The sequence below is a fragment of the Geotrypetes seraphini genome, chromosome 19 (genome assembly GCF_902459505.1).
Source record: "Geotrypetes seraphini chromosome 19, aGeoSer1.1, whole genome shotgun sequence".
Lineage (NCBI taxonomy): Eukaryota > Metazoa > Chordata > Amphibia > Gymnophiona > Dermophiidae > Geotrypetes > Geotrypetes seraphini.
Window position 1 is genome coordinate 603828 of NC_047102.1, and position 20503 is coordinate 624330.

Sequence of the window (20503 nt, forward strand, 5' to 3'; positions counted from 1 at the left end):
GACACTGACATGTCCAATCGGTCGAGATACACCCTGAGGCAGCAGATTTGTGAAACCATTGGCATAGCGATCAGCAAAGATAAGTGGATATGTGCTATTGTGTAATAATTTGTATAATATATTCTTCTGTGCTCTTGCTGTTCAATTTGAAAACGAATAAAGAATTATTAAAAAAAAAAAAGACTAAGTATCTTAATACTTAGCCTGGGTTTTACATTTCGGGCCCCTTATGTGATTGAGTTTAACACCCCTGGCCTAGAGGAAGAATCATACATTGTGAGACCAAAACGGTACAACAAACAGAGAAGCTGCACTCCCTATGGAGGAAGGTTTAGCTCCTAATGGGTACAAGATAGAAAGGACAATCATCCATGAAGCAGGCCTGAAACCCCTTCAAAGGCAATTCAAGTTGTATTACAGGACCAAGCATGGCAGCTGTCTGTTCAAAGAAGAATACTTGTCTCGAGCAAGGCCCTTGAGGGCTCACGACCATCTGCCCACATTCTGTGGGAGTAGTAACCTATCAAAGGCATAGCTCCGGCATTGCTGGACAAAAAAGACTTGGCTGAAGCCTAACACCTAGACCAGAGACACCCCAGACTGCTCACCACAAGAGAGCACTTCATAGATAACCAAGTAGTAGGCACAAGCCCAAATGGGTATCTTAGAGGAGTGTGTCATGTCCCTTACACAACAAAAAGTAATAAAATGATGAAGCCAAGGGCCCCTGTCCCCACAAGGACAAGGCCCTCAACAAAACTTCAAGTGCTACCTGAGACTCCCCAATGGGAAGATACTGTGTTTCTAGATGCCCCTTTGCATTTTGAATATAACAGAAACATAGAAACATGATGGCAGATAAAGGCCAAACAGCCCATCCAGTCTGCCCTATTTTCCCACTGTTTCCAGTTTTCTTTTGTCCAAAGGATGTTACCCTAGTTTGTGTAGTATAACATTATGTATAAGTTAGTTTTGTTTTTAAACTCTGTTTTTAATTTTGTAAAACGCTTTGAAATTGGAAAAGCGTTTAATCAAACAATTTAATAAACTTGAAACTTAATGGGGTGTTGACTCCAATTCAGCAGAAGATTAAGGGCTCCATTTATCAAGCAGCGCTAGCGGGGTTAACACATGCGACTTTTCATCACGCGCTAACCCCTGCGCTGGCCAAAAACTACCGCCTGAGACCGGGGTTCGGGCTGGTTTTGCAGGTTGGGGTTTTGTAGGATGAAAGGAATTCTTTTGTGAAAACCTAGGCCTAGAATTATAGGAAGAGCCGTAAGAAGGTGGAAAAGATGGCTTTCCAGGCCAATATCTCTTAACATCCCTGAAGCGAGATCTGGTAGACAAAGCTTTCAAAGGGGCTTTAAGTTTATCCTCCTGCAACCTCTGCGTTTTGGTATCACCAAAATCTTTAACTAATTTTTCTAAATCATCTCCGAATAACAAACGACCCTTGAAAGGAAGCCTCACCAGCCTAAGCTTGGAAGCCACATCTTCCGTCCAGTGCCGGAGCCACAATGATCTGCGAGAGAAACAACAGAAAGAGACATTTGTTTCGCCGAAGCACAAATAATATCATAGTAGGCGTCCGCCAAATAAGCTAAACCGTCTCCAAATCAGGGAAGTCAGATGGAACTGAAACCCCCGTCTCCATCATTTGATCTGCCCCTCAGCCGTCTCTTTTCCAAGCTGAAGAGCCCTAACCGTTTTAGTCTTTCCTCATACGAGAGGAGTTCCATCCTCTTTATCATCTTGGTTGCTCTTCTTTGAACCTTTTCTAGCACTACTATATGGTTCTTGAGATAAGGAGTCCAGAATTGAACACAATACTCATTTCCTACACCAATTCAGACCAGTCTGATGATGGAAGAAAATACAGGTGATGGCATCAAGTCAGTGTTTATCTATAGGTTGAGGAGTGTAACCCTGGTCTGAGCTGATAAAGCAGGATAATAATACGTAGTAACAAAGGCCTAGATTCACTAAGCCCATCGATCCAACCTGATCCGTGGCAGGCCAACTGATTCTCAACGCGTCCTCATGCAAATGGGGGCAATCAGAGGCACACCCCCCACTGACTACATGGATTGCTACAGAACAATCCTGACGCATGCGCAGACCATCTTCTTTGCCTGTAGATGGTCTGCACATGCTTACAGAGTTAGAAACATTTTTGTTTTGTTTTTTACTTCACAAGCATGTAGATTTAACCCGCTTTAAACCTTTGGGTTAAAACCATGGGCTCGCACTGCGAGGAAGGGCGAGCAGGAGAATCGGGGCAGAGAGCAGGAGCTGCAGTTTACTAAAGTCGGCAGAGAAGCAGGGCAGTTGGAAAGGACGTGAGCGATTGGTCCACCACAGTCGCTTCTTTGTTGATCGGCCAGTCCAGACGGTGTTCCTGATTTTGGTTAGTGAATTGCTGCCTTCCTACTTTGCAAGACATTTCCCCTCATTTGAATGCGTGTATCAGATAGGATGATCGGCACAGAGGTTAGTGAATCGGGTCGGTACCACAATCACAAACACGATCGGCGGGTTTAGTGAATCTATCCCATAGTAAATGAGGGCAAATGGTCCATTCAGTCTACCCTATGCATTACAGTTTCATGATTAAATCAAAATGTCTTTTTATTTTGTTATTTCTGGACCATAGACTTTAGAAGTCTACCCACTAACTCTCCTTGGGTTTGAACTATAGTGAAATCTTTGTTTGGAGCATAATTCATTGCAGAAGCATGCTCATATATCAAAGCGAGTTTCCCCACAGAAAGGGAAACGCAACTGATTTGTCCCCCCCCCTGTTGCCACTGGCGCACTTCCACTCCCAATCCACAGGACGTTCCAGTGCCAAAAGAGCCTGCCGCCGGCCTTGAGCCATCTCATGAGAATCTTGGACAGTGGGAGCAAGGCGGCCATGAGCGTGTGCAGATGGCTTGTGGGTGGGGCAAAGCTGGTTCTTGGGGGGGGAGGGTGGGGAGGGGGGGGCTCACGCCAGTCTAGCCAAACCACCCATTTGGACGGTGAAAGTTTGCTCATTTATAGTCTAATTAGTGATGCTCTTCAGCTCATCCCACACTTTATTGAATTCCATCACAGTGGAGGAATAAGGAAAGCATGCTTGTGAGGAAATGTTTCATCAAATGAGACCCTTCAACCCTGGCCCCAAATGAGCTGTTCACCATATAAGAGATCGGGGGGATGTTATTATGTATGTTGAAACTTAAATAAACCGCTAGATCAAAATAAATCTCTCCGCCATCTTCACGTATGACATTTCTTAGGAGGTTTTAGCAAAGGAAATCAGATCCAAATCCCCCAAGGACTCCCTTTGGGCCACTCACCTGGTCAACGGCTCCTTCCCCAGACATGGCCACTAAAGCAAAGGCAAACGAAAACCGTGCTCGGACACTGAAGACGAAGCTGCGATCCCGCCCCGGCCGCTCTCAACCTTCTCACTCAGGCAAAATGGCGTCCAACCGTCCCGGCAGCCCAGAGCGAGCAGCGCCCCCGCGCGGCACAGCCGTTGGCCTAGACGTCGCGCGCTCATTCTGCTGACGCGCATGCGTCCGTTGGCTCCCTTCCGCTTTCCACGCCTCGCTTTAGTTTCCCCAAGTAATTATGCTAATAAAAGCCTGCATTTTGTAGTGCTCCCCATCGCAGTTTCCTAGGTGTTCCCAGATAGTTGCAAAGAATCTCATCTCCCCTACTGTTTCTGTATGTATTTGCAACATGCAATAATTAACAAAATATTAGTATAAACACTATATATAAAAGGTCTCTTTTCACACTTCTCACACGGCAAATTTGTTTTTTTTTTACAAAAACAGTGTAACCATCAAAATTTGCATAGCAAGTATTGTGAAGAGAAAGCAAAAGTCAAAAGTTAAGAACATAAGAATAGCCTTACTGGGTCAGACCGTTCTTATGGTGGCCAATCCAGATCACTAGTACCTGGCCAAAAACCCAAGGTCTAGCAATATTACATGCAAGCAGTGGCTTCCCTCGTGTCTTTCTATGGACTTTTCCTCCAGGAACTTGTCCAAACCTTTCTTAAAACCAGTTACGCCAGGGGTGGGCAACTTTGGTCCTCGAGGGCCAGAATCCTCGGATTTTCAGGATTTCCCCAATGAATATGCATTGAAAGCAGTGCATGCAAATAGATCTCATGCATATTCATTGGGGAAATCCTGAAAACCTGACTGGATTCCAGCCCTCGAGGACCAGAGTTGCCCACCCCTGAGCTACACTATCCACTATTACCACATCCTCTGGTAATGTGTTCCAGAGCTTAACTATTCTCTGAGTGAAAAAAAAGTTTCCTCCAATTGGTTTTAAAAGTATTTCCCTGTAATCTTAAGACTCTGGGGCTCATAATCAAAACTTAAATACATCTAAAAACCCTCCCAAGTAAGCATGTAGACCATCTAAAAGACAGGTCGTCCACATGCTGATAATCGAAATGGCTTTGGATGTATCCAGGCACATTTTAGGCTTCTGAATTAGAGAATGACACGGGGAAAAAATCTGTCCCTGTCACCACCCCGTCCCCGGCCCACCATCATCTGCACCGCCCCGTCACCGCCACTGCCATCCCATTTACCGCCCCGTCACCGTCCCCGCTGCATCCATAAAAGCCTTAGTAATGTAATGTAATGTAATGTAATTTATTTCTTATATACCGCTACATCCGTTAGGTTCTAAGCGGTTTACAGAAAATATACATTAAGATTAGAAATAGGAAAGGTACTTGAAAAATTTAGTACTGTAATATTTAGCTTATTCCTTTCTTATAAATTAAAGTTCCTGCTGCTGAACTAGAGAAACAGATGTTCAGCTGGCAGGGCTTTGTTTATAAATTTTTATCAACACAACTAAAGCAAAAAATAAATAGAATTTTTTTTCTACCTTTGTTGTCTGGTTTCTGCTTTCCACATCTTCTCATTCAATTCCTTCCATCCACTGTGTGTCTTCTCTCTGCGTCTTCCATTTGCTGTTACTGTGCCTCTCCCTTCACTCCCCCCCCCCCCCAATTGGTCTAGCACCCATCTTCTTCCCTCCGCTCCCCCATAGTCTGGCATCTGTCTTCTTCCCATTCTGTCTTCCACATTTCCCTTCAGGGTCTGTTCCTCTCCACCCTCCTTCAATGTCTGTCCTATTCCTTTCCACCACCACCCTTCCCTCCCTCCTTTACCATCTGTTCCTTTCTACCACCCTTCAGCTCCTCTCGCGTGGCCTATCTATCTACCTTCCTCCCTCTTATTTTCATGGCACATTACAATGTAATTTGTGCAAGCCACTGGAGCCTGCGAGCTCGGTCCCTGTCCCATCCCCACAAACCATCTCGCTTCAGTGCTCCTATTTTCCCCATTTCTAATATCTCCCCTATGTATCTGCCATTGCCCCCCCCCCCCCGTGTCCATATACCATCCCCATGGCATGTCCCCTTTATGTCTCTGTCCCTATGCCCCATGCACATAATTTCCCCTCTTTCTGTTACCTTCCTGTGTCCAGATTTCCCCTATCTTCCTCTTCCATACCAGTGTGTCTCTTCTTTTCAACCCCATCTAGCTTTTTTCCCTCTTTCTTCCTCCCCCCCCCTCTGCTTCTAGCATCTGGCTCACCTGCCTGTCCTTCCCTTTCTTTCCTGCTGTGGGTTTTTCTTTCCATCTTCATCCCCTTGGCCCAGAATCCTTTTCCCTTTCACTCCCTCCTTCCAGTTTGAGCCAGGAACACAGGCGATCGCACGGTCCCCGCAGCCCCCACCCGCCTGCCTAATCGATCCTAGTGTATAGCCAGCTCTCTCCCTTCTCCTCATCTTAGTTTGCAGGCTTTCTTTTTTGGCGACCTGCACCGGATAAATCCCCGGGACCGGATGGCATCCATCTGAGGGTCATCAAGGAACTGAAAGGGACCATAGCTGAACTTCTTCAACTAATAGCCAATCTGTCGATCAAATCAGGAAAGATTCCGGAAGACTGGAAGGTGGTGAATGTTACGCCAATCTTCAAAAAAGGTTAGAGGGGAGATCTGGGAAACTACAGACTGGTGAGTCTGACCTCGGTACCGGAAAAGATGGTAGAGTCGCTGATAAAGGACCGCATCATTGATCACCTTGATGGACACGGGCTGATGAGGACCAGTCAGCACAGTTTTAGCAAAGGCAGATCATGTTTGAGGGAGTAAACATACAGATAAACAAGGGCGACCCGGTCGACATTGTATATCTGGATTTTCAGAAGGCGTTTGACAAGGTTCTGCATGAACAACTACTTTGGAAAATTGCGAGCCAAGGAATCGAGGGTGAAATACTCACGTGGATTAAAAACTGGCTGAATCATAAGAAACAGAGAGTGGGGGTAAATGGACAATTCTCGGACTGGAAAAGCGTCACCAGTGGGGTGTCGCAGGGCTCGGTACTTGGACCCATGCTCTTCAACATCTTTATAAATGATCTAGACATTGGTATGATGATTGAGGTGATTAAATTTGTGGACGATACAAAGTTATTCAGAGTAGTGAAGACACAGATGGATTGTGAAGATCTGCATCGTGACATAATCAGGCTTGAGGAATGGGCATCAACATGTCAGTGTAAAATGATGCATATAGGTAACAAAAATCTCATGCACGAATACAGGATGTCCGGGCCGGTACTTGGAGAGACCTCCCAGGAAAGAGACTTGGGAGTTATGATCGACAAGTCGATGAAGTCATCCATGCAATGTGTGGCGGCAGCAAAAAGGGCAAACAGAATGCTAGGAATGATAAAGAAGGGGATCACAAACAGATCGGAGAAGGTTATCATGCCGCTGTACCGGGCTATTGTGCACCCTCACCTGGCGTACTGCGTCCAGCACTGGTCGCCATACATGAAGAAGGACATAATGCTACTTAAAAGGGTCTAGAGAAGGGCGACTAAGATGGTTAAGCGGCTGGAGGAGTTGCCGTATAGTGAAAGATTAGAGAAACTGGGCCTTTTCTCCCTTGAACAGAGGAGATTGAGAGGGGACATGATCGAAACATTCAAGTACTGAAGGGAATAGACTTAGTAGATAAGGACAGGTTGTTCATCCTCTCCAAGGTAGGGAGAACGAGAGGGCACTCTCCAAAATTGGAAGGAGATAGATTCCATATGAATGTAAGAAAGTTCTTCTTCACTCAGAGAGTGGTAGAAAACTGGAATGCTCTTCTGGAGTCTGTCGTAGGGGAAAACACCCTCCAGGGATTCAAGACAAAGTTAGACAAGTTCCTGCTGAACCAGAATGTATGCAGGTAGGGCTAGTCTCAGTTAGGGTGCTGGTCTTTGACCAAGGGCCTCCGCGTGAGCGGATTTGCTGGGCTTGATGGACCACTGGTCTGACCCAACAGTGGCAATTCTTATGTTCTTATGTGTGGCGGCAGCGAAAAGGGCGAACAGAATACTAGGAATGATTAAGAAGGGGATCACAAACAGATCGGAGAAGGTTATCGTGCCACTCTACCGGGCCATGGTACGCCCCCACCTGGAATACTGCGTCCAGCACTGGTCGCCGTACATGAAGAAGGACACGGTACTACTCGAAAGGGTCCAGAGAAGAGTGACTAAAATGGTTAAGGGGCTGGAGGAGTTGCCATGCAGTGAGAGATTAGAGAAACTGGGCCTCTACTCCCTTGAAAAGAGGAGACAGAGGGGACATGATCGAAACATTCATGATAATGAAGGTAATAGTCTTAGTAGATAAAGACAGGTTGTTCACCCTCTCCAAGGTAGGGAGAACGAGAGGACACTCTCTAAAGCTGAAAGGGGATAGATTCCGTATGAATGTAAGAAAGTTCTTCTTCACTCAGAGAGTGGTAGAAAACTGGAATGCTCTTCTGGAGTCTGTCATAGGGGAACACACCCTCCAGGGATTCAAGACAAAGTTAGACAAGTTCCTGCTGAACCAGAACGTATGCAGGTAGGGCTAGTCTCAGTTAGGGCGCTGGTATTTGACCAAGGGCTGCCGCATGAGCAGACTGCTGGGCACGATGAACCACTGGTCTGATCCAACAGCGGCAGTTCTTATATTCTAAGACTACTTAAGCCATCTCTGTGCAGCTCTACTAGGCTTTCCTATGTCCGGAGGCAGCTATGTATGTTTTTATTGTGAACTTTGTGGGGGTTCGAGGTCAGTGAACACAGGAGGAGTGTGTGGTGGTCTATACTTTGTCTCTGCAGTGGTTATCTGGTCACTTTCAATACCTTTTGGACACTTATACCTGTCTTTACATCGTCTTCAAACTTACAATGTATAAGTTTCGCCTGGGCAGTCTCGTCAAACATTCAGTTACAGTTAATTTATTTGATATGTCGCATTTCTTAACAATTATAGTCAAATCAAGGTGGTTAAAAAACAATAAAATATCTAAAATTAGACGCTAGGAAACTTCCCTATCTGTCCAACAGGCTCACAATCTAACTAAAGCAGGTATCTCATTGCATGAAGATGTTTCTTCTAGAGTATTGGATATTATCCTTGATTCATCACTTTCATTTCACAAACAGATAAATTCTTTGACAAAAAAGGTTTTTTTTAGTCTACATATGTTGAGGAAAGTTAGATCATTGTTCCATCAAGAACATTTTTCAGTATTGGTACAATCTACAGTGCTTGCCCAACTAGACTATTGTAATTCAGTCTATTTAGGCATTAAACAGGGTAGTCTAAAATAATAATAATAACAGTTTATATACCGCAGGACCATGAAGTTCTATGCGGTTTACAAAGATTAAAAGATGGTACAAATAGATTGAACTTAACAGAGGTGAAAGATAGTGGTTAACAGCTCAAGGAAACAGTTATTGAAGAGAAAGCGTTGTACGGGTCAGTTGCCTAGATACTTCAGGAACAGATATGTTTTTAGGCGTTTCCTGAATTCCTCATAAGTAGTAGGCTTAAGCCATTGTTCTAGATCTTTACCCCATAATGCTGCCTGATGTGAGAAAAGGTGTCTTTCTCCTAACCAAGATGTTAGAATCTATCATATCCACTCAACTCTCATCCTACCTAGAAAGATTCTCTATTCTCCTACCTCACCAATTCGGCTTCAGACCCAACTTCAGCACCGAATCCCTATTGGCCTCACTAATCTCCAAGGTGCAACAACTCCATTCCTGCAATAAATTCGCTGTTCTTCTACAATTCGACCTCTCCGCAGCTTTCGACATCGTCTATCATGATATCCTAATCTTCCAACTCTCCGAAATAGGCATAAGCTCCACAGTCCTAGATTGGTTCTCAAAATTCCTACGTTTCCGCTCCTACACCGTTAACACAAACGGCACCTCATCCTCCCCCTGGAAGCCGATATGTGGAGTCCCGCAAGACTCACCTCTCTCTCCTATCCTTTTCAACATCTACATGTCCTCTCTGAAAATCCTCCACCTATCCCCCCTAGAAACTCTCTACACCTATGCTGATGACATCCTCATCCTCCTCGAGGCAGACTCGAACCTCACTAACCTCACTGAGAACATATCCGCATGTATAATGAACCTCCAATCCTGGACCCAATCCGAACAAATGAAACTGAATGAGTCCAAACCAAAATTACTTTGTCTCGGCCCAATATTAGATCATTTACCCACCTCCATCCCTTTATTCTCCAGCCCCACTCTTCAGCTCGAGTTTTCAAGCAAAGTCCTGGGCATCATCATAGACTCCTCTCTCTCCTTCAATGACCACCTCAACTCCTTGGTAAAAAAAATGCTTCTTTAGCCTTCATATGCTGAGGAAAGTGAGATCCTGCTTTCATCATTCTCACTTCGCCGTCCTTGTTCAATCTACCATCCTCTCTAGACTGGATTATTGCAACTCCATCTTTATAAGCCTAACTAAGAAAAACCTCCATAGACTTCAGCTAATTCAGAACGCCGCGGATAAGCTTATTTTCGCAAAAGGCAAGTTCAACCACGTCTCTCCACTCCTGTCCAAGCTCCACTGGCTTCTAGTACACTCCAGAGTCCTCTTTAAATGTGCCTGCTTAGCCTTCAAGATTCTACAAGGCATCCTTCCTCCCGTTATTCCACTCCTTTGGAATTCCTCTAACCCTAACTCCACCAGATCTTCCCAAAAACTGAAACTATCATTCCCTTCTACAAAAGGTATATCCCGCGCAGGAAAACTAGGAACATCCTAACCCCTTTAGAACCACCGAACTCTGGAACAACCTCACATCCCCGCTCAGAAATTCAAACTCCCTCCAATTCTTCCGCAAACACCTGAAAACTTGGCTCTTTTCAAAAATCTAACACCTCCTGCTCTCTGGGACCCTTGTCCCTCTCTTTCTTCTTGTTCCTTTCCTATAACCCTTCATTGGAGTTCCTTTCTATCCTAATCTCTGTAAACCGTGCCGAGCTCTACGCTTGTGGAGATGGCGCGGTATACAAACCTAAGGTTTAGTTTAGTTTAGTCTTTTGAGTTTACATCCTCTAACTGGGGGGGAAACGAAGTTCAAATGTGAGCTTCTCTTATGTCTGTTGGCTGAGAAGGAGAAAAGGTCAGTTATGTATTTAGGGGCTAGACTGTATAGTACTTTAAAGCAGAGACAGGCGAACTTAAACTTTACACGTGCCTCCATCGGTAGCCAATGCATATGTCGGTAGTAAGGTGTCACATGATCGACTTCAGCAGATACAAAATATAGCAGCTAAGCTTATATTTGGGAAGCGAAAGTTCGATCATGTTTCTCCTTTGTCGAGAAAGCTTCCCTGGCTTCCAGTCCACTTTGGGGTTCAATTTAAATGTGCATGCATTATCTTTAAGCTTTTCTATGGAATATTTGATCCTTTAGTTCCCTTATATTGGAACCCCCTTCAGATCCTGTCATTTGAGGAATACACAGAGATATAAACTATCTTTCCCTTCTTTTAAAGGTATTAAATCTGTAAGAAAGCTTAGTTAATCTTTTGCCTTCAAGCTGATAGAGATGTGGAATGGACTTCCTGACTCCATTAGACTGATAGGCCAACTACAACAAATGTTTGAGCACTTTACAAATAGATATTAGAACTGAATCCTTATATATCAAAATTTAAGAAGTTGATCAAAACCTGGCTTTGCCAGCATAATTTCCCACTCTCTTCCCATTCCTTCCTGATCTTCCCACGACGTGTCTTTTTTTTTTCCTTCCTTCCTTTCTTTTTCATGCTTGCAAACCACATAGCAGCTAGGATTTCTTCTTGCAAATGGTGAAATATGAAATACAGTGATAACTTGGAATCCGAACTTAATCCGTTCCAGAACCTCGTTAGAGTTCAAAAGTATTTGAGTTCCAAGACAATTTTTCCCACTGAAAATAATAAAAACTGGATTAATCTGTTCCTGGGTCCCACAAACTCAAATTTTAACCGTAAATATACTGGATTTTAAGGTAAAATATTAACAAATATTCCAAAGCAGCATTCAGATTCTGGGGCAGAAACACACGTATACAATGTGCAGGGTGTTCGGATTCCAAAGCAGAGTTCAGATTCTGGGGCAAAATTTACTACAATAAAAAGTTTGGATTCCAAAGCGTTCAAGTTCTGGGGCGTTCAGATTCCGAGGTACCACTGTATATGCAAATAAATATAGGGTTACTTAAACCCAGAGAACACATTTTTAAATGTTTCTAGTACAAACCTGTTCCCAGAGGCATAATCTTCTGTTAAGGTTCTTGTGTCAAAGCAGAGAAAGATTCACACTGAAAAAAATTGCATGCATTAATTACTGTGTTAATGAATCATACGAATCACTACAAAACACAGGATGATGTATAATAGCACAAGGCCCTTCTCTCATCTATCCATTTGCCCTCCATCCTGCAGTCCTATAGACCCTACTAAGTTATTGGCTTAGAAGGGATGCTCTGTGCTTATCCCTTGCTTTTCTAAATTCTGATACCATTTTTATCTTTACTGTGTCCACTATAAGCAGGGTTGTAGCATGAAGGAAGGAAGCTAGGACACCCAAATTGCACCCTTGCTGACAACACACAAGTGTGACAGGAGTCCTGGAGGTGTTGCACAGGATGCATTTGAGGCTTCTACCCCCAAGAGATCGATCCACATAGTCAGTACTCCTTATTGAGAAAAGTAATTCGAGTTTAGAGAGGAATACGATGCTTCTCTCTGGACTATGTTACCATTAAAGAAGGTTATCAGGTGAACTGACTCAGGGGACTCTGCCCCCCCCCCCATCTCCCTGTGATTCAATCCTCCCTCTCTCTCCTTTCCCTGTAACCTTTACCCCGGGTCTTCCTCTGATGCAATTTCCGGTGGGCGGAAGCGGCCCAGGACACCTCGCTTGCTAGTTAGGCAGCTTTCCCACCACATGAGGCGCCCTTGGACTACCGGCTGCAACATATGCTTTGCGGTTGCGGGTTTTGGGACGTGAATGCGGGGGGGGGGGGGGACGGGGAGGGTTCGGTGTTATTCACTGTTGCGACCTCTCGGGGCCCTCAGCATCCAAACCTCATTCTGCTGCTCCAATAGTCTCTCTGTAAATTCCAAGCCTCATTCTGGTGCTCCAATAGTCTCTTTGTAAATTCCAAGCCTCATTCTGGTGCTCCAATAGTCTCTTTTCTCAGTGTGTTTCAGCCTCGTTCTAGTGCTCCATAGTCCACATTCCAAGCCTCATTCTGGTGTTCCAATAGTCGTAAAGAAATCTGGGGCATAGCCTTTAGCTTAACTGAGGAAGGCATAAGGCAATGCTCTTGCACCAAACCAGGCTGCCAGTCTTTGTCCCAGCAGGCAGGGTCTGCAGAATAGGTTTTGCCACTTTATTAAATAAAGCTGACTCGAGATTAGGAATTTTTTTTATTATTATTAGGATAGTGCCCAAGGAGAAAATCCCTAACATAGCAAAATAAAAAAAAAAATTCAGCTTGTGGATAAATCGTGGGCGAGAAAGTAAAAAATTAAAATAAGCTGATACTGCTGGAAAAAAAATGTTATGTATAACAGATAGGAAATAGTAATATTGCCATCTGGTGGAGACGGTAAAAAAAGACAATGAATGTGAATGGTCTTCAAAGTAAAAGTTATTTCAAATACAATGGCGCCATCTGGTGGAAACAGTAAAAAAAAGACAACGAATGTGAATGGTCTGCAAAGTAAAAGATATTTCAAATACAATGGCGCCATCTGGTGGAAACAGTAAAAAAAAGACAACGAATGTGAATGGACTGCAAAGTAAAAGATAGTCTAAATACAGTTCGGTGCCATCTAGTGGAAACAATAAAAAAGGCAATGAATGGACTGGCTCCCCGCGCTAAAAACTGCGATAGCAGTTTATCACATGGACAAATTATGATGTAAACAACTTGATAGGCATTGCAATCGGATGGATGATGTATATTGAAACCTTTATTATTAGTATGTAGATCTGTGAAGAAATCAATGCATACCACATGTTTGCAGACAGAGCAGCAACCACAGACTCATTGGCCAGTGTGTGCAGGTAGCTGAGTGTCTGAACCAGGTAAAATAGATGGCATCAAGATCTCACATAGATTCCTGTTTCTCGTATGGGCAATAGTAAGCCTCGCCTTTAAAGCATGAATGGCGACCAGGCAACATCATAGAAACATAGAAAAATGACGGCAGATAAGGACCATAGCCCATCAAGTCTGCCCACTCCTGGAGATCATGCTCCTAATGACCCATCCTTAACTCCACCCTCTTAGGGATCCCACATGGACATCCCATTTACCCTTAAAATCTGGCACGCTGTTGGCCTCGATTACCTGTATCGGAAGCTTCTTCCAATGACCAACCACTCTTTCAGTGAAGAAATACTTTCTGGTGTCACCATGAAATTTCCCTCCCCTGAGTTTAAGCGGATGCCCTCTTGTGGCTGAGGGTCCTTGGATAAGGAAAATATCTTCTTCCACCTCGATATGTCCGGTGATGTATTTAAATGTCTCAATTATATCTCCCCTCTCCCTACGTTCCTCGAGAGAGTAGAGCCACAATTTGTTCAGTCTCTCTTCGTATGAGAGATCCTTGAGCCCCGAGACCCCATTGTCCTTTGTGATGGCTTCCACTAGATGTCGCCATTACCGCATTATTTGAAATATCTTTTACTTTGCAGCCTATTCACATTCACTGTCTTTTTCACCGTTTCCACCAGATGGCACCATTGTATTTGAAATATCTTTTACTTTGCAGACCATTCGCATTCACTGCCTTTTTTTCTTTTACTGCTTCCACTAGATGGCGGCATTGTATTTGAAATACTGTATCTTTTAATTTGTAATCCATTCACATTCATTGTACTTTTTTTACTGTTTCCACCAGATGGCGCCATTACCGCATTATTTGAAATATCTTTTACTTTGCAGCCTATTCACGTTCACTATCTTTTTCACCGTTTCCATCAGATGGCGCCATTGTATTTGAAATACTGTATCTTTTACTTTGCTGCCCATTCATCATTTATTGTCTTTTTTTACCGTTTCCACCAGATGGCGATAGTACTACATTACTATTATACATATATTTTCCCCATCAGTTTCAGCTTGTTTAAATTGTATGTTTATTTTCTCGCCCACGATTTATCTACAGGTTGATTTTTATTTTATTTTACTATGCATTTGTGCGTGTTTTCTGTATTGATTGCACTCACTATATAGCCACATCGCATTTCACCTTCTGTTCATCACATGGTTTGTACTTTTCTTTTCTTAAATCTTTATTGATTTCCAAACTTCATTAGTGCAATACAAATGGTAAATGGTTTATATGCTTTCTCCACTTGACTTATTTGCATATTTTATCATGCTTTGTGTTGTCTGGATCTTCTGTTGTGATATATGATGACTTACCCCCTCTTCTTTAGCTCCCCGCGCTAATAGAAGAGGGCCAAGTCTTTTCTATGCATGTCCCTAGGGGCTTTGGTGCATTTCTCGCGGGGGACTCCCTACTGCAGCTTTGAAAGGGAAGCCCTTGGGGATTTTTTTAATGTCTTCGGGCATGCGCGGTTCCTTTTTCTCGCTGACCTCTTTTGGTTCCGTTCCAAACTGCTTGCATAATTAACTGTGTCATAAAGTTTGATTGTTTTTAAGGTGAGGCAACGTCGACAAGAACAGAGAATCATGAGCTTGAAGCCCTTCACCTTTTCCGTCTGAATTCTGAGACTTTTAAAAATATTACATCTCTTTTCACTTTGCAGTTCATTCGTTGCTTTTTTTATTGCTTCCACTAGATGGCGTTAATACCACATTATTTGGAAAATCTTTCACTTTAGTCAATTCATCATTCGTTGTCTTTTTCACTATCTCCACTAGATGGCAACATACACTACACAGTATTTCCTATTACACATATAGATATTTTTCCAGTAGTTTCAGCTTATTTTATTATTTTAATTTTATTTTCTCACCCACAATTTGTCTACAACTTGATTTTTGTATTTTGCTATGTAGATGTGGGTGCTTTCTGTATTGCCTCGCACTCACTAACACTCTCTTCTATTAAACTGTGCTAGCAATTTGTAGTGCGGTGAGCTGCGCTGAATGTCCCGCGCTGCTCCCGACACTCATATGAACTCTATGAGCGTCGGGAACAGCGTGGGCCATTCAGCGCGGCTCCCTGTGCTAGAAACTGTTATCACAGTTTCATAAAAGGAGGCCATAAAGTTCCCATTAGCGTTGGGAGCAGCGCAGGCCATTTAGCGTGGCTCTCTGCACTAAAAACTGCTAGTGCACTTTGATAGAAGAGGCCCCAAGTCATTGAGATTTGTGTGTGATAGAGGAAATATAAATTCCACTTGATAAAAGCGTCACTTTACCTGCAAAGGACTGCACAGCTCACATCGATAACTCAGCTTTTTTGATATGAAAAGTGGAAGACTTGAAGTTCCATCTCAGGTCTTTTGATACAGCTCTCATTCATAGAAACATAGAAGATGACGGCAGAAAAGGGCTACAGCCCATCAAGTCTGCCCACTCTGCTTACCCACCCCCTGTCTATGCCCTAATGACCCAATTTCCTTATCTTGACCCTCGTAGGGATCCCACATGGGTATCCCATTTATTCTTAAAGTCTGGCACGCTGTCTGCCTCGATCACCTGCACTGGAAGCTTGTTCCAATGATCAACCACTCTCTCTGTGAAGAAATACTTTCTGGTGTCGCCATGAAATTTTCCGCCCCTGAGTTTGAGCGGGTGCCCTCTTGTGGCCGAGGGTCCTTTGAGAAAGAAAATATCATCTTCCACTTCGACACGTCCCGTGAGGTACTTAAATGTTTCGATCATGTCTCCCCTCTTCCTACGTTCCTCGAGAGTGTAGAGCTGCAATTTGTTCAGTCTCTCTTCGTACGAGAGACCCTTGAGCCCCGAGATCATCCTGGTGGCCGTCCGTTGAACCGATTCAATTCTGTGCACATCTTTACTGTAATGTGGCCTCCAGAATTGCACACAGTACTCCAGATGAGGTCTCACCATGGCCCTGTACAACGGCATTATGACTTCAGGCTTTCGGCTGACGAAACTTCCTCCTCTGTCTGACAGCAGTGACTCTGGGCAATGGCCAGGGATGGATTTCCGATGGCTGATCTGTGCCTAGAGGTGTCTTTTGCCATGACTTTAAAAAGGGAGCTGCATCTGCTTTCTCCTGCGCAGGCTTTAACCTGAACTGTGGTTATTTGGAGGGGGTTCCCCACCCCCTTTATTTGGTTTTAGAATTTTAATTCGTGAACCCCTTTGACTTCTATTACAAATATAACTCTAAACCGTAAAGGACTCCAGAAACTGATGAAAGCAGATAAAAAGCTCTAATAGGAGGGAGAGCTCATATCATGCTGGGAGGAATAAAGATTAGAGCAGGAAGAGAAAGCAGTCAAAATCAGCTTAGGGGCAAGTGAGCTGTGAATGGAGCCTCCTCCCCCCCCCCCCCCCCCCAACACAGAGCTCTATTAATTGACCTCGCTCCTGCTCCGCAACATCATCAGTGCCAAGACCCTCTCTCACACACACTATACTATACTATTCTAGTAAACTTACTCTGCCAATGCACCACCTTTCTGCTCTGCTGTTCCAGTTCTGAGACCCTCACACAAAGAGATCCCTCTGCCAAAGCATCTCACTCCTTCCCCGGTACGGAGACCCTCATACACAGAGCTCTGCCAATGCACCTCATTCCTGCCCTGCAGCACCCTCTCTACTGCCTTCAGCTACCTATTCCATTCATTCTCTACATGTATCATTTCATTTGTCATACTTGTGTATCACATTCTTACAACTTCTAGATGTGTGATGGTCACATAAGACTCTGCTGAAAATCTATGACTATCAGGGGGACACTTGCATAGGGCTCTGAAGATCTGCTCTTCAGCTGTCTGTGCTGTATACAAATTGTGTGCATCATATTAGAAAATTCTCAGGAGGAAATTGAATACCAAGGAACATTGGTTAGTTCATTGGTTTTTGAGCAGGACCTGAATTTAATTATGAAAGCCTTTTTTCAATTTCCCCATAGTCTTTTTATGAGACAAAAAATTAGAATGTTCCCAGATGTTACTAAAATAACACAGGACCGCAGAAAGTTGTTTCTAGTTATGAGGGAAGAAGTTGTAAAAATGGGCGCAAATTTCTTGTTATTCTATCCATGTAAATGTCAGATAAAATATGTATTTGTTGAGCCAAATCAGCTTTGAACCTTTTTAGATGCAAAAAAATTAATGCAATAGTATTAGAGCTGTAAAGAAAAGAAGGCCAGTTTATATCACGTTAAGCTTTACTTGTGTGCGATGTCTTCTACTGTGAGCCCTGCCACCTGCCTCGCAGGCCCCTGGCTAATCACCGTCTGGTGACCCCCCCACTCAGGGCCAGGTGAACCGCAGGCTGAGCCCCCGCAAGATTGGTACCTACATGGCCCACGAGCTGGAGAACCATAGCATGTACTGCGTGCAGTGCAAGATGCCCATCTGCTACCAGTGCCTGGAGTTGGGCAAACATTCCAGGGGCCATGTGGAAGCTGTACAAGGTGAGTGCACGTAATTAGTGTCAGAGGGGTGCGGCAGCAACCAACACAATCCGTGCATTGGCACTCCACAGGGGCGGGCTACCTTGAGGGATGGCAGGATGGGCAAGCTGCAAGCATAGAGAGGCTAAATAAATAGCTTAGCCTGCACTGAAAGGATAATTGGGCTGCCCTGGTTGATTTTGTGGGCATGGGGAGGGGGGGGGCAGAGAGCAGTGCTGCATGCTGCAAGCTTCCCTGAGTACTTATCAGCTTGTGGGGGTTGTGTTTTCTCACTGCTTTTCCTTTCCCAGAGTGCATTGCCAAAATCCCGGCTTCCTTTTCTGCAGTGCAAAGGATTTTCTGCAGAAAGGGGAATTAGCAGAGGAGTTGTGGACGTGCTAGGCCAGGGGTAGGGAACTCTGGTCCTCGAGAGCCGCAACCCAGTCGGGTTTTCAGGATTTCCCCAATGAATATGCATTGAAAGCAGTGCATGCACATAGATCTCATGCATATTCATTGGGGAAATCCTGAAAACCCGACTGGATTGCAGCTCTCGAGGACCAGAGTTCCTTATCCCTGTGCTACTGAGGGGAAAGGCTATACCTAAAATGTAAACTAGCTTAAACTAATCTGACCTTTCAGAAGGAAGCAGGGTAACAGGAGGGGCCTAGTTACTAACAATTGTATTGGCAATGGAAAAAGATGAGTTCTTAGTAAATAGGGCTCTCGTTTTAGATTTTCCTTCCAAATCTTTGATGAAAGTCAGTTATATTCAGGTGCCCTGTTAATCTCTGTGCAAGTGGACTTAGCAATCCAGTTGGAATTAGGTCGGGATGTATTCTAGCTGGATATAAATCTAAATTACTCAAAATTGATGGGAACTTAGTTTGCTAATTGAACTATCAATAGGATTCGTTTGACTTTAACACAATTTTACAGTGTTCAAACAAAAATAACTTTCCTATGTTGTCATCCCAAACTGATATCAAATACTTAAGCAGGTAGGGGTGAGTGAGGGATGACTTTAGCAGGTTAACAATTGTAGGAAATGCACTTTACTCTTCATTTCATAACTTTTATTTCAGAATAACGGACAGGTACAATTTTGCAAATGAAAATAATATGCTTTGAAAAACAAGTACTGTAGTATTATGTACATCTGATACAGGTAAATGGAACTACATGTAATTGCTGTGAATAATATACAATTGATCAGTTTTCATAAATTACAGACTAAAATCATTAGGATCATTTTGTAAGTCTGTTTCCTCTTGTATGCTTTTCAGCTTTGCTAGTGCCCCATGACCCTTCATTTGCAACTACGATGTTCTGCTGAAAAGTTTTCAGCCCAACCAAGAAGAGCAGTGTTCTCCCTAGCGTCTTTAGCAGGGTGCTTCCCCTCTCAACATCCTCCAGATTCCCCCTTAGTCTCACTGTCTCACCTTTAAAGCTAACTATAGCAGCCTGCAGAGTGAACCTAGCAGGCTACCGTCAGCCTCCACAGCACATCCCCTTTGCCGGGGTCCCGCCCCTGGGACCGCCAAAAACCACCATGAGAACAGGCTACCGAGCTTGATAGACCATTGGTCTGACCCATTAAGGCTATTCTTATGTTCTTAATGTGCTGCAGAGGCCAGGTCACAGTGTGGAAGATGACCTCTCACTGGGGGTAGGAAGCAGCTGAGGTAAGGCCCCGCCCAGCACGAGGGCCCCAGCAGAATTGGGATTGCCATAGAGACACTGGATCTGGACACCTGGGGGGAGGGAGAGAGACAGAAAAAGACGTTGAGGAGGGATGAGAAAGCAGACTTGAACCAAAAGGGAGGGGGAAGACAGGGCAGTTGCTGGACTAGAGGGGGTAGATAGGGGAAACACCCTGAACCGAGGAAAGAGAGATGCCAGGCCCTGGAGAGGGGGGAAGACAAGAGTGAGAGAGACAGAAAGACCCGGATCAAAGGAGAGAGGACTCAAAATGTTAGAAGGAAGATAGAGAGAGGGAGAAACCTGACACAAGAGGCAGAAGAGAGGGAGGCAGATGTTGGACTTAGTGTATAGAGGGAAGAGAGAGACAGAGATGTGGAAAGATTCTGGGCCAGGGAGGAAGGAAGGAAGAGAAATGAGAACAAATGCTAGACATGGGGAGGGAGTGTTGTAAGCAGAAGAAAGACAGAGAGAGATAGGCCTGGGCTAAAGGGGAAAGACTAGAGGCAGATGCTGGACTATGGGAGGTGCATGCAGACAGAGGGAGAGAGACCCTGAGGAAGAACAGAGAGATGCAAGATCATAATAGAGGAGGGAGAAAGAGGAGACATGTTGCCAATAGGGGTGGAGGAGAGAGGAAGAAAAGTTGAACTCATGGAGGGACAGAGAGAGACGTCCGACCTTATGAAGCTCCTGTAATATTCTTCTAGGCCATATTTACTGCTACCATTGTGGAGCTCTACAAGGATCTATCCCAGCCACCAGCAAGCAAAGCTCCGCAAATGGGACTGATGGGGTGGGATTAATTGGCTTATCTATTCTATCTAACTTGTG

At 44.2% G+C, this 20503-nt stretch overlaps 1 protein-coding gene across 2 annotated transcripts in view; it reads right to left on the reverse strand.

Moving 5' to 3' along the window:
• CSTF3 (cleavage stimulation factor subunit 3) overlaps nucleotides 1-11677 on the reverse strand; it is a 150761-nt gene extending 139084 nt beyond the window's left edge. The window contains exon 1 of one of the 2 annotated variants that reach the window (XM_033927844.1): nucleotides 11646-11677. Coding sequence is in view for 1 of the 2 variants with exons in the window: in XM_033927842.1 (XP_033783733.1) it covers nucleotides 3345-3371 (27 nt within the window). In the remaining variant the exon portion in view is untranslated. Of the gene's footprint in view, nucleotides 1-3344; nucleotides 3491-11645 lie in introns of those variants that run through there. The other variant, XM_033927842.1, reaches the window with a different exon arrangement.
• Nucleotides 11678-20503: the final 8826 nt, after the last annotated feature.